This window comes from Macaca nemestrina, chromosome 7 (genome assembly GCF_043159975.1).
Source record: "Macaca nemestrina isolate mMacNem1 chromosome 7, mMacNem.hap1, whole genome shotgun sequence".
Classification (NCBI taxonomy): Eukaryota; Metazoa; Chordata; class Mammalia; order Primates; family Cercopithecidae; genus Macaca; species Macaca nemestrina.
Genome location: NC_092131.1, coordinates 43,923,308 through 43,937,906, shown reverse-complemented (window position 1 = coordinate 43,937,906; position 14,599 = coordinate 43,923,308). Strand labels below are relative to the sequence as shown.

General features: G+C 43.4%; 1 protein-coding gene across 13 annotated transcripts in view; it reads left to right on the top strand.

Annotated features, from left to right (window-relative positions):
* The window catches only part of LOC105473730 (spectrin repeat containing nuclear envelope protein 2), a 377,206-nt gene that overhangs the window by 262,600 nt on the left and 100,007 nt on the right, over positions 1-14,599 (top strand). For 8 of the 13 annotated variants that reach the window (XM_071100034.1, XM_071100026.1, XM_071100028.1 and 5 more), the window contains 8 exons: positions 125-355; positions 6,176-6,358; positions 7,690-7,824; positions 9,065-9,192; positions 9,344-9,485; positions 12,422-12,553; positions 13,663-13,815; positions 13,935-14,144. In XM_071100034.1, the coding sequence (XP_070956135.1) occupies positions 125-355; positions 6,176-6,358; positions 7,690-7,824; positions 9,065-9,192; positions 9,344-9,485; positions 12,422-12,553; positions 13,663-13,815; positions 13,935-14,144 (1,314 nt within the window). The remainder of the gene's footprint in view (positions 1-124; positions 356-6,175; positions 6,359-7,689; positions 7,825-9,064; positions 9,193-9,343; positions 9,486-12,421; positions 12,554-13,662; positions 13,816-13,934; positions 14,145-14,599) is intronic. The other 5 variants (XM_071100037.1, XM_071100038.1, XM_071100031.1 and 2 more) reach the window with 1 other exon arrangement.

Sequence of the window (14,599 nt, the reverse complement as noted above, 5' to 3'; positions counted from 1 at the left end):
TTTTTTCCTTCTTCTGTCCTGATTTTATTGCTTTTAACTGGGGAAATGTTGCAGGTTCCCAGGTCTTCATAGGCCCAAGTCTGAAAACTTTGGACTCCCTGGCTTATCTTTGGATTTCTCTTAGGGCACCACACCTCCTATCGAGGCTGCCACTGTGGACTCTTCTGACGCGCAAGGAGGTTTGGAGCCCAGGGTGGAGAAAACTAGGCCGGAGCCCGCAGAAGTCCTGCATGCCTGCAAGACCCAGGTGGCCGAGCTGGAGCTGTGGCTGCAACAAGCCAACGTGGCATTTGAGCCGGAAACATTAAACGCAGACATGCAGCAGGTGGTGGAACAGCAGCTGGTGGGGTGCCAGGTAAGACTGAGAAGTCAGAGTTCATGGTTTGCCTCTCCACCAATCATCTGCCAAGATTGGGTGAATTTCTCTTAAAGCGACACTGTTTTTCTTTCTGTTACTCTGACCCTTACATTTATCTTGGCCTCAACTTTTAGTTCTCAGGGTAATTCTTTGAAATGCTTTATGGAAACATCTTATTTGAGGGGACAGTAGTGGGTTAGAGTTCAGAATCTAGAGTCTGATCCAGCTCTGTCACATTAACTGTGAATTTCGGGAAGTGAACTTCTCAGCCTCATTTTCCTTATATAGTAGGTTATCTCATAGGATTTTTGTCAGGATTAAATAAGGTATTTAAAGTAGTGTCATAGGGTTTAAATAAGGTATTTAAAGCAGTGTCATAGGGTGTAAAGTTATCTCATAGGATTTTTGTCAGGATTAAATAAGGTATATAAAGTATATAACAAGTACTCAGTAAATGCTATTATTTTATTGATTTTAATAAGTAATTAGAATATTCATTCATCAGAAATGAAACCAAAAGTTTTGATTTGCAATCTTTGCAGCCATTTTACTAGGAATGCCCTGGGTTTTGCTTGGGAGGGGCAGGGATATAAACTTCCTTGCCGCCAGTCACTCTGAGTAAAGCTTGCCGTCTCAGCCCAAAGGTTGGGGTTTCTAATCCCTCCAGGGAGAGGCTAGAATGATGACATTGCAACAGCATAATCGAGTGTCACAAGAGCAGGGGCATGCGAGCTGCTTGCAAAGACCTGTCTCCCAGCTGCACTTAGGGAACCAGCCTTGTCTCTGCCATATGGGCTTGTCTACCAGGGATGAAGACATCCTCTTGTCTCAGAGTACCCATATCACTAGCCCTGCCACAGGGAGTGTTTTCTGCTGTAGCCTGTTATGTTGTTGTGGGTAGCCTGCCTTTGATCCACAGGTGTGCATTCTCCCCTTCTATGTAAGCCCACAATCTTACAACATCCCCAGACAGACAGGCCAGCCTCCTTCTCTGTGCAGCTCAGCACCTCTGATCTCCAAAGTCAGTTCTTTTTTTTTTTTCAGGGTCTCACCCTGTCGCCCAAGCTGGAGTGCAGTGGAACAATCATAGCTCATTGCAGCCTCGACTTCCTGGGCTCAGGTGATCCTCCCACCTCAGCCTCCCAGGTAGCGGGGACTACAGCCCTGCACCACCACACCCGGCTACTTTTTGTGGTTTTTTGTAGAGATGAGAGGTCTCACTATATTTATTGCCCAGTCTGGTCTCGAACTCCTGGGCTCAAGTGATCCACCCAAAGTGCTGGATTACAGGTGTGAGCTATCATTCCCAGCCCAAAAGCCAGTTCTAAAAGGATAGGTTCACTCAGATACTGGCACTGCCGCTTGGCCTGGCTGATGAGGCCCAGGGGAGCCTGTGAATGCCATAGAGCGTCATATAGCCCAGAGCAATGCTATGCTAAGCTCAACTCGAGGCAGTCCAGATTTTGAGTCCCACCCACTTAAGGCCATTCAGGATTGATTTGCCAGCTGATTATCTACTGACTGGGTAGACCCTATGCCAACTGCTTGATTGTCACCAGAATCCCATCTTCATTGCCACTTGTAGTGAGTTCAAGGATTTCCAGGCTGCTTAAGGAAAAGACGTGACTACCAGGTGGCCGTAGCCCCCACCAAGCTTTATTTGGGCAGCATTTTGGCAGGATTAGGATCGTGAGGGACAGGGAAGCTCTTTACTGCAGGAGACCTTCCAGAGGCGAATCCATAGACTGGGGGTCGGACCACCACACAGAGGCGGGGGAAGGCAAGGGAACTTCCCGGGGAGAGGAGGAACAGAGAGGGAACTTCTGTGTCTAGCAATGTCTCAGCACAGTGGAGAGTCTCTGGGTCAGAGAGCACCAAAGGGCAGCAGAGGCTTGGGAATGTTGTATAGCCCAGGGTTAGTCTTGTCCATGGCTGGCAGATGTTGGGTGCAGTTTCCAGCAGTATACAAATCAGACAGGCTCTAAATGGATTAAAAGACACTTATTTGGGCTGCATTTAAAGCCGTCAAAAGTGTAAAAATTTGAGTCTGGTGCTGGCGCTATTTTGAACTTACTGCTTCTGACCTGCTTTGAAGAAAAACCACGTGGGGCCAACATACAAGGGCATCTTTGGCTCTTTTATATAAAATGACACAATAAAGTTATTATTGAAACATATAAAAACCTGAAAGTGGTCTGTAAAAACACAAAATTCCAGTGGAAAAATGGCCAAAGGACAGGAGCAAACAGTTCAGTCAAGATTATGGACCAGGCGGGGTGGCTCACGCCTGTAATCCCAGCACTTTGGGAGGCCATGGCGGGTGGGTTGCTTGAGGCCAGGAGTTTGAGACCAGCCGGGGCAACATAGTTATACCTCGTCTCTACAAAATAATAAAAATGAATAATAAAAAAAAAAACTAGCTGGGCATGGTGGTGTGTGTCTGTAGTCCCAGCTACCTGGGAGGCTGAGGCACGAGTTTCTCTTAAGTCCAAGAATTCAAGGCTGCAGTGAACTATAATTGCACCACTGCATTCCAGCCTGGGCGAGAGAGTAACACACTGTCAAAAAAAGAAAGAGAGAAAGGAAAGAAGGGAGGGAGGGAGGATTATGCTTAGTAATTTAATATTTGAGAATTGTTTAATCTTGATTATTAAAGACATAAAGTAGAACACCTATTGTTTCTACATTACATTAGAAAAAATTATATCATTCTGGAAAAATAGATCCTCTAATGTCTGATAGTTCTATCTAATTGGCTCAATGTTTTGGGAGGTCAGGTGTCAACATATAAGCTATTCATCTTCTTTGAGCTAAAAGTACCATTACTTTTTTTTGAGACGAAGTCTCGCTCTCGCCCAGGCTGGAGTGTAGTGGCACAATCTCGGCATACTGCAACTTCTGCCTCCTGGGTTCAAGTGATTCTTCTGCCTCAGCCTCCCAAGTAGCTGGGATTACAGGCATGCGCCACAGCACCTGGCTAATTTTTATATTTTTAGTAGAAACGGTTTCCCCATTTTGACCAGGGTGATCTCGAACTCCTGACCTTAGGTGATCCACCTGCCTTGGCCTCCCAAAGTGCTGAGATTACAGGCATGAGCCACCATGCCTGGCCAGTACCATTACTTTTAATTTACCTTCTGAAAATAATCTAAAATGAGAAAAATAATTATTGAAGCTTTGATTACAAAAGTGAAGAACTAGAAACAAAGGAGTAACGAGGGAAATTGGTAAGTGAATCATGGGATATCAACTTGTAGCTGTTAAAATGAAAATCATGAAACATGTGGAGACAGATGAAAAAGTATGTAAATAGTTAAGTGGGAAAAACAGCATAAAATTATGCTACATTTTGCTTATAGCCACTGTACAATCTATGGGTACATATTGTTTAAACTTAGAAGAATCTATAGAGGATGTAAGTAGAGTAGTCCCACCTTTATCTTTGGGGACAGTGTTACAAGTCCCCCAGTGGATGCCTGAAACTGCGGATAGTACCAAACTCTGTGTATTATGTTTTTTCAATCTGACAACTGAGATGGCTACAGATTGAGTATCCCTTATCCCAAAATGCTTGGAACTAGAAGTATTTTGCATTTGGGTTTTTTAGGGGGGATTTTGGAATATTTGCATATACATAATGAGATACCTTGGAGAGAGTACCCAAGTCTAAACACTAAATTAATAAATTAATGTCTTTATTTATATTAGAGTTAACAGGGTCTTGCTCTGTTACCCAGGCTGGAGTGCAGTCGCATGATCATGGCTCACTGCAGCCTTGAACCACTGGGCTCAGGCAGTCCTCCTGCCCCCAATCTCTGGAATAGCTGGGACTACAGGCGTACACCACCATGGCGGGCTAATTTTGTTTTTTGTAGACTCGAGGTCTCACTGTGTTGCCCAGGCTGGTCTCAAACTCCTGGCCTCAAGTGATCCTCCTGCCTCAGCCTCCCAAAGTGCTGGGATTACAGGTATGAGCCACCATGCTAGCCCTCAATTTATATTTTATCTATACCTCATACATATACCCTGAAGGTATTTTATATAATAACTTTAATAATTTTATGCACAAAACAAAGTTCAGTTGTGACCCATCACATGAGGTTGGGTGTGGAATTTTCCATTTCTGGCATGGTAGATAAAAAGTTTCAGATTTTGGAGCATTTTGGGATTTTGGATTTTCAGATTAGGAATACTCAACCTCTTCTAAGTAACTAATAGGCAGAGTGGTAGAGTGTGGATATGCTGGACAAAGGGATGATTCACATCCTGGATGGGATGCAGCAGGATGGTGTGCAATTTTATCATGCTGCTCAGATGGTGCAAAATTTAAAATGTATGAATTATTTATTTCTGGAATTTTCCATTTAATATTTTTGAGCCATGATTGACTGCAGGTAACTGAAACCACAAAAAGTAAAAGCATGGATGAAGGGGCCTATTGTAGCTTGCTTGGATGAAGGAGTTATAAGATAAATTATTTGAAATTTTGTTTTAAGAATAGAGTTCTTCCTTAAGGAAAATTTGTAATTCCTTAAATTCGCTCAATGAATGAAGCTTGTTCTTAGTCATGCACCGAGTTTTAGTACAAATGATCATGGTGCTGGAATGTGAGTTTGTCTGTTGCTGCTGACTTGAGTGCCCAGCCAGTTGGCATGACCGAGCAGGCTGCTGAGCCCCAGGAGAGGGCAAACTTGATCTGTTGAGCAGGAATACAATGACCGAGACTTACTGGGAAACTTACTTCATCCAGCTGATGTATTTTTAGATTTGTGTGAATTGGCTGGTTGTATCAATAACTAAGTATTTCAGGTTCCAAATTATTTCTTCTGTGGTGTTCTGAGAGTTTGGAGGCTTATTTGGCTTGAGAAAGAGAAGGAAAAGAGCAAGGGAAATAATTTTCAAATAGTTACATGGAGTTCTTTTTTAAATTCCTACTCCACACTTGGATTGCAACATAAAAGATTAGGAAGGTAGGCAAGGCGTGGTGGCTCACGCCTGTGATCCCAGCACTTTGGGAGGCCTAAGTGGGCAGATCACGAGGTCAGGAATTCGAGACCAGCGCCTGACCAACATGGCGAAACCCCACCTCTACTAAAAATATGAAAAGTAGCCAGGTGTGGTGGCACACTCTTATAATCCCAGCTTCTCAGGAGGCTGAGGCAGGAGAATTACTTGAACCTGGGAGGCAGAGGTTGCAGTGAGCCAAGATCACACCACTGCACTCCATCCTGGGCGACAGAGTGAGACTCCGTCTCAGGAAAAAAAAAAAAAAAAAAAAAGGATTAGGAAGGTAGGGGGAAAGTAAGAACATCAGCACTTTTTAAGCACAGATTGGTATCAAGCACTGGCCAAAGTACATGGATTTAATTCATTCACTCCTCATAATGACCCTAGGAGGTAAGTTCGGTTATTATCTTCATTTTACGGACTACTAGAGGCACACGCCTCTAAAGTAAGGTGCCTATGCTTACACATAGGACTGGGATCTGAAACCGGATAGTCTGGTTCCAAGATCTGTGTTCTTAACCACCATCCTCTGCTGGATATGTTCTGATGTGTTTTGTGAGGTGACTATAGAGTCATTTACTTAAATTATTTTACAGAGTGATATGTGTAATTGGGATTGGTTTGGTTGCATCCCTGCTGAAAAGCACAAGAATTCTGTGGAAGTTTTTGTTTTTCCAGGGTTTCTTCCATCCTGTGTTTCTGGGGCTTCTTGTACACACTTAGGTAAAAAGAATAAGTCTTAACTTGTTTGCGAGAAGAACACTTCTTCAAGAACAACACTATGAATAATTAAATGCTTTTATTTCCTAGGCTATGCTAACAGAGATTGAGCACAAGGTTGCCTTTCTGTTAGAGACTTGCAAAGATCAGGGCCTGGGAGATAATGGAGCCACTCAACATGAGGCTGAAGCGCTTTCGCTGAAACTGAAAACAGTGAAGTGCAATTTAGAAAAAGTCCAGATGATGCTTCAGGAGAAGCACAGTGAAGATCAGGTAAAAAATGACTATCTATAGACTTGATTCATCTTGATATACGTCTTGATATACATACGTGGCAGACCCGCCAGAAGAGAACTCTGGTTGGAAGTGATGAACCAGCTACAGAGAAACTGTACTAAGTGTGAAATAATTCCACACATTAACACTGTAGATGAGTACACTGGCTTGTTATTTTTATTTCATTCTAGTTTGCAGTTTTCCTGTCTAGGTTGTTGTTGGTGATGGTGGTGGTTTGGTTTGTGTTGGTTTAATGTGGCTGAGTGTTCTTGCTGGCAGTGAAGCCTAGTGTAAGGCTTCTTCATAAAAGAAGGATGTATTATAGAGGAATGTTGTGACTCTAATTGACTGGAAAACAAAGCTTTCATAGATGTGACTAAAATTTGACATCAGAAACATAAACCTCTTTCCAGGATACTTTGTTATTGATTTGCAAATATTTAGATATACTAATCAAAATATCATATAGCTAAAGTGTTCTCATGATTTTTAAAAGCACTCAGTGTTTATAAATGCAAATGTGCATCTTATGAGTAGATCTTACTATATAAGATTTGCGTGTGCTTATGAGTGGTTCCTACTTATGAGATTTATGTTCACAGAAATAAGACTGGCTACATATACATAGGCTATGTGGTTCCCCTTTCATTCTCATATGTTCTCCCTTTTTAAAAAAATGTATTTTAGCCATAAGGGAAATTTGGATTTATAATACTGTTTCTCTTTTTGATACTTTTTTATTTGGTATTTGTTCTTAAGAAAAAAGGCAATACATTTTCTTGCTTTTAGTAATTCATTGTATGAATTAGCTTGAAGAAGTAAGATGATCACTTCACCAAATGTAGTAGTTTTTGAAGTTGTTATGAAATAAGTACATTAAATCATAGTAGGCTGGGCGTGGTGGCTCATTCCTGTAATCCCAGCACTTTGGGAGAATGAGGCAGGCAGATCACCTGAGGTCAGGAGTTTGAGACCAGTCTGGCCAACATGGTGAAACCCTGTCTCTACTAAAAATACAAAAATTAGCTGGGTGTGGTGGGCACACCTGCAATCACAGCTACTTGGGAGGCTGAGGCAGGAGAATCCCTTGAACCCGAGAGGCGGAGGTTGCAGTGAGCCAAGATCACACCCTTGCACTCCAGCCTGGGCAACAAGTGCGAAACTCCATCTCAAAAAACAAAAAATTATAGTATATAATTATAGCAAATAACAAAATACCATCATTTATTTCATATAAAATTTTTCTATGTGGTCCCATTATTGGAATTGAGATAAAGGGGAGTTTGTTTTTAAAAATAAATAGCCTGCCATTATGAAATATTTTGCAGCATCCTACCATTCTAAAGAAATCCTCAGAGCCAGAGCATCCAAAAGCTCTCCAACCAGTTAACCTTTCTGAATTGGAATCCATTGTAACTGAAAGGCCACTATTCAGCAGACAAAAAGATTTCCAGCAACAACAGGTAATTCTAGCCCCCAACAGTTGTAGGGACAAGAATATAACTTTTTAACCAGGCAAGGTGGTGCAAACCTACAGTCCTAGCTACTTGGGAGGCTGAGGTGGGAGGATCGCCTGTGGCCAGGTGTTGGAGACCAGCCTGGGCAACATAGTGAGACCCTGTTACAAAAACAAAAAAAAGCCCAGACGCAGTCGCTCATGCCTGTAATCCCAGCACTTTGGGAGGCTGAGGCAGGTGGATCATTTGAGGTCAGGAGTTCAAAACCAGCCTGGACAATATGGTGAAACCCTATCTCTACTAAAAATACAAAAAAATGAGCCAGGCGTGGTGGTGCGTGCCTATAGTCCCAGCTACTTGGGAGGCTGAGGCACGAGAATCACTTGAATCCAGGAGGCAGAGGTTGCAATGAGCTGAGATCACACCACTGTACTCCAGCCTGGGGTGACAGCATGAGACCTGTCTCCAAAAAAAAAAAAAAGCTTTCTATATGGAATTTCTGCCAAGTGTGGCATGTGGGTGTGTGTGTGTGTGCAGAAACTCTGGGAGTTTTCAGCATTTACTATGGCACCTGCTTTGCTTTCAGCTGCTAACATTGGAGACACCATAACTTTGCTCCTTTATTAACTTGCATCTTACATCAACTATCTTCAGAGTGAACCTCTGTGGTTGCAGCTCTGCTTTGCCTGTGTTTTCAAAATGTGTTTGTGGCCGGGTGCGGTGGCTCACGCCTGTAATCCCAGCACTTTGGGAGGCCGAGGCGGGCGGATCACGAGGTCAGGAGATCGATACCATCCTGGCTAACACGGTGAAACCCCATCTCTACTAAAAATACAAAAAATTAGCCGGGCGTGGTGGCGGGCACCTGTAGTCCCAGCTACTCGGAGGCTGAGGCAGGACAATGGCGTGAACCTGGGAGGCAGAGCTTGCAGTGAGCCGAGACTGCGCCACTGCACTCCAGCCTGGGCGACAGAGCCAGACTCCGTCTCAAAAAAAAAAAAAAAAAAAAAAAAGTGTTTGTATGTCTTTGATGATTTTCCATGTATGCAGTTTAAATAACAGCTATTGTGTGAATATTTTAAATAGGTTTTTGGGAAGTGAGAGTTTACAAGAACAGGGATGCAAGAAAGAGACATAGTAATTAATGATTTAGGAACTGACTCAAAATTAGATTTATCTCAGCAGAGGAAACTATTGGGTACTAATTGAAAAACTTGATGGATTGGACCATTGGAATCTCATTCGGTTACAGGTTCTGGAGTTAAAACCAATGGAACAGAAAGATTTCATCAAATTCATAGAATTTAATGCTAAGAAAATGTGGCCCCCGTATTGCCAACGTGATAAAGATACAGCTCAGGAATCATCTGCAAGGTAAAACATTTAAAAATAGAGTTGGACATTCAGTGGTTTTATGACTGGGAGAATTAAGAGTGTTTCTTTTAAAAATTGCTCATAGAACTGTGAATGTATACAAAATTTTTAGTGTTGATTATTCTCTTTACCTTTTGTTCTTCTTCAAAAGCAACCAGGCATCCAGCCCCGAAAATGACGTTCCAGACTCAATCTTGTCACCCCAGGGCCAAAATGGAGATAAGTGGCAATATCTGCATCACGAACTCTCATCAAAAATAAAGCTCCCACTCCCTCAGCTTGTGGAGCTTCAGGTCAGTCTGCATCTACATGGTGTAAATAGCCTGTTTGTCTTTGAAAATCCAACAAGCATTCATTAAATAAACATGTATATTCTGCAAAAAGCAAAGTTGCCAAGTGAGTTTTTCTCTTGGCTGACACATTTTCTTGATCTTGGAAACATGCATTAGGGACCCCTTCTTTGTGCTTCTGTAGCACCCAGGGCTTCCCTCATCAGAGCTTTTATTACACTATCCACCTGTTTATTTATAGTCTGTATTCCCCATTAGATGGGGAAGAAAGACAGATCATGTCTGCCTGGTTAGCATTTGAGTGCCAAGCACAGTACCTAGGACATCATAGACTCTCAGTTACTGTTTATTGAATGAATAAAGAAATGAATATATGTTTTAAGAAACACTTTAAAAACTATACAGTGGGCCGGGCGCGGTGGCTCAAGCCTGTAATCCCAGCACTTTGGGAGGCCGAGACGGGCGGATCACGAGGTCAGGAGATCGAGACCATCCTGGCTAACACGGTGAAACCCTGTCTCTACTAAAAAATACAAAAAACTAGCCGGGCGAGGTGGCGGGCACCTGTAGTCCCAGCTACTCAGGAGGCTGAGGCAGGAGAATGGCGTAAACCTGGGAGGCGGAGCTTGCAGTGAGCTGAGATCCAGCCACTGCACTCCAGCCTGGGTGACAGAGCGAGACTCCGTCTCAAAAAAAAAAAAAAAAAAAAAAAAAAAACTATACAGTGCTATATGAGTGTCATTCATTCATCAGAAAATTCTTTGGAATCTACCATTTGCCAACCCCTGTGCCAATGGCACTGGCCGATTGGTGTTCCCTCTGATTGGCCCTCCTTATCACTGCCGTCACAGGCTCTATCAGGCTGGCTTGCTGTGTCAGCTGCTGCTGCCTCTCTCTAGACAGGGAGAGGGTGAGCAAAACAGCCCCATTGCGTACAAGACAGCTTCTGCCTTCCACCACACACTCACATTGCCTGGGCAAAGGTTACCCATGATTTCCCAATTCCCCAGTCTGATAGGAACTTCTCAGCTGTCCTCTTTCCTCCTAAGGACCTTACTTGACCAATTAAAGTTGAATCAAACTCATCAGTTGGCCTTTAGCCTTGGTTTCTCCATATTACACTGTAACATGTACATAGGTCTCTTGCAAAGAGGAGAACTCCACTCATTGTTAGTTCTTTCCCCAAGCAGAGTCATCTACCATCTCACCCCGTTTCATTTTATTTGTTAGCTTTCCAATTTGAGGAAGAAGCTAACTCTGAATCATTCAGCCTTCTGAAATCACAGTTCATTTTCAGTACTTATTTAACTTTTCAATAACAAAGATGCGAAGCCCTCCCTTAGAAGAGACTTGAATTCTATTCTAACAGTTGGCTGTGTCAAAAGTAAACTGGTAAATAAACAGCTAACCCTGTAGCATGAATGTTGTTATTACTAAACTGAAAGATTAATGGTTTCACACACACACACACCACCTTCTTTTTTTTTTTTTTTTTTTTTTTTTTTAAGAGACAGGGTCTCAGCCAGGTGCAGTGGATCACCTGAGGTCAGGAGTTCGAGACCAGCCTGGTCAACATGGTGAAACCCTGTCTTTACTAAAAATACAAAAATTAGCTGGCCATGGTGGTGGGCGCCTGTAATTTCAGCTACTTGGGAGGCTGAGGCAGGAAAATTGCTGGAACTCGGGTGAGCGAGGTTGCAGTGAGCTGAGATTGCTCCATTGCACTCCAGCCCTGGTGACAACAGCGAGACTCTGTCTCAAAGAAAAAAGAAACAGGTTCTCGCTGTTACCCAGGGTGGAGTGCAGTGGCATGACCAAAACTCATTGTAACTTTGAACTCCTGGCCTCAAATGATCCCCCTGCCTCAGCCTTCCAAGTGACTAGGACTACTGGTGTGCAGCACCATGACCAGCTACTTTAAAATTTTTTTTATAATTTTTTTTTTTTTTGGTAGAGAAAGTGTCTTGTTATATTGTATAGGCTGATCTTGAACTCCCTTGAACTCCTGGCCTCAAGGGATCCTCCCACCTCTATTTCCCAAAGTACTGGGATTATAGGCATAAGCCACTGAGCCTGGCCTTTCCTCTCATTTTGATATCTAAATGAACCCTCAAGTATCTAAATATAACTAGTCATGACTTTTCAAAGCTGTCCAAAATATTAAAACTTAATTTAGGCCGGGCGCGGTGGCTCAAGCCTGTAATCCCAGCACTTTGGGAGGCCGAGGCGGGTGGATCACGAGGTCAGGAGATCGAGACTATCCTGGCTAACATGGTGAAACCCCGTCTCTACCAAAAATACAAAAAACTAGCCGGGCGTGGTGGCGGGCGCCTGTAGTCTCAGCTACTTGGGAGGCTGAGGCGGGAGAATGGCGTGAACCCGGGAGGCGGAGCTTGCAGTGAGCCGAGATCACGCCACTGCACTCCAGCCTGGGAGACACAGCGAGACTCCGTCTCAAAAAAAAAAAACTTAATTTAATTATTTTTTCTTATAAATGACAAGACAGACAAAAATGCTCACCAAGAAAATGACTCAGAAGACAGCATGCTAAGGTATCTTTTTCTATTTAAATTAACATCAGCAGGCTGGACATGTTGGCTCATGCCTGTAATCCCAGCAATCTGGGAGGCTGAGGCAGGTGGATCACCTGAGGTCACGAGTTCGAGAATAGCCTGGCTAACAGCAAAGCCCTGTCGCTACTAAAAATACGAAAGTCAGCCGGGCGTGGTGACTGGTCCCTATTATCCCAGCTACTCAGGAGGCTGAGGTAGGAGAATCGCTTGAACATGGGAGACAGAGGTTGCAGTGAGTTGAGATCATGCCACCGCACTCTAGCCTGGGTGACAGAGCAAGACTCCATCTTGAAAACAAAAAAATTAATTAATTAACATCAGCAGGGTCTAAAACTGTCACTAATAGAGTTTCGCTTTGTCACATAGGTTTCCACAAATATGGGTATTCTACCCAGTGTGAGTATGTATAACTTTAGATACCCAACAACTGAAGAACTGAAAACCTACACCACCCAACTTGAAGACCTGCGCCAAGAAGCAAGTAACCTTCAGACACAGGTAGAAGCTGCACACGATGTATTTTCCTCATTGCAGTAATATAAACAAAGAAAGGAGATACCATCATTGTGACTTGGTCATAATTGTCGTCACAGAACAAGTCATAGGACACACAGTGGAATGGGTCCTAGGATTGCAAATAGAATTGATCTTGCTTGCGAACTCTAATAAATTTTGTAATGATTTCCTAGGGACTGTGTGCAAAGGATTCTGAGTCCAGGATCAGCAGGAAAGAGGATCATGATTGATGAGTTCTGTCTGCAGTGGTGATCTGGGATTGGAAGGGTGAGGGAGAAGAGTAGGGAGGGAGTATAGGCATAGTTTTCAACGCTGAGCAGACTTAACACTGAGCTTGCTAGGTTATGTGCAGTGTCCATCAGAGAAGAGAGTAGGAGATAGGGCCCAAGCTGGAGTGCTGACTAGCTATGGCATGCCCCTAAACTACTTCTAACTGTTCAAGAATTCAGGGTAGCTGTGAGTAAAGTAAAAGAGGTGACCCCAACAGCTTATGATAAAACAGATCTGTGGCTCCCAGACTCACCAAGCCCAATGCACGACACTGGGGACGCGCTTGGAGTCATACACCTAAGCCTTGATTCTCACAATTGGCTCATAAATGACACTTCTCCCTCCTCTGCAGACTACTCCTGTCTTTAATCACTGTACCCACTCTTTGTAATCAACCGCTTCAGGCCTCTCTTTTTTGACTTCTTTTCCTTCTCCAGGCTATACTTGATTTCATTAACCGCTTTCTCCTATATTGGAATGTGGAGGGTGGGAAACAGTGGTAAAGGAGACAGTGTAATTTATCTGGGACCACACTTTCACCTGGATCGCCCTGCTAAGAGATCCTTCATCTTACGACTTTTTAATCCCATTCAGTACTCAAATAACTACCTAACGTTGAGCTTCTTAAACTCGTTTTTCTCCGAGTTTAACATCGTGAGTTTATTTATTTGTTCTGCTACCTAGTTCACAAAGTGTTTGAAGCAACTTATTACAAAAGAAGCATAACATAAATCGTAAACTATAATGGAAACTAGGCAAAATATAGGTCTAGGAAGGCAAAGGTATCCTGATTTTCTTTTTCTTTTTTCCTCTTGATTCAGGAAAATATGACAGAAGAAGCATATATCCATTTGGATAAAAAATTGTTTGAACTATTCCTGACCCTCAGTCAGTGCCTCAGCAGTGTGGAGGAGATGCTGGAGATGCCCAGGCTTTATAGGGAGGATGGTTCTGGCCAGCAGGTGCACTGCGAGGTAGGGCACTTCTCACAAACCCATGTGTTTGGCCATTACAGCAGCCCCGTGAGTTAAGCCTGAGTGGAAGCCTCTTGAGGTCAGAGCTCATTCATTGTCTTCCTTCCTCTCCACTTCAGACACTGGCTCTTGAGTTGAAGAAACTTTATTTAGCACTGAGTGACAAGAAGGGTGATCTTTTGAAAGCCATGACTTGGCCTGGCAAGAACACCAACTTGCTCCTTGAATGTTTTGACAACCTTCAAGTCTGCCTGGAGCACACTCAGGCTGCAGCTCTCTATAGAAGCAAGTGCCTGAAAGCTGGCCTCGATTACAACTGCAGTTACCAGGTATGATTCCGAGCACACAGCCTATTTTAGCACTGTTTTAAGTTACAGCATGGACCCCTAATGCCTATTAATTACTATCCCTGGTGACATTTGTTAATAAGAATTACTAAGGAAAATGATGAGACTCTTCTGTTTGTTGCTCATGGTTGGAGATCATTTGAAGTGAAGCCCTGACCGGGTGCAGTGGCTCATGCCTGTAATCCTAGCACTTTGGGAGAGACCGAGGTAGGCAGATCACCTGAGGTCCGGAGATTGAGACCATCCTGGCCAACATGGTGAAACCCCGTCTCTACTAAAAATACAAAAATTAGCCAGGTATAGTGGTGTGTGCCTGTAATCCCAGATACTTGGGAGGCTGAGGCAGGAGAATTGCTTGAACCTGGGAGGCAGAGGTTGCAGTGAGCTGAGATCACACTGCTGCACCCAGCCTGGGCAGCAGAGCGAGACTCCATCTC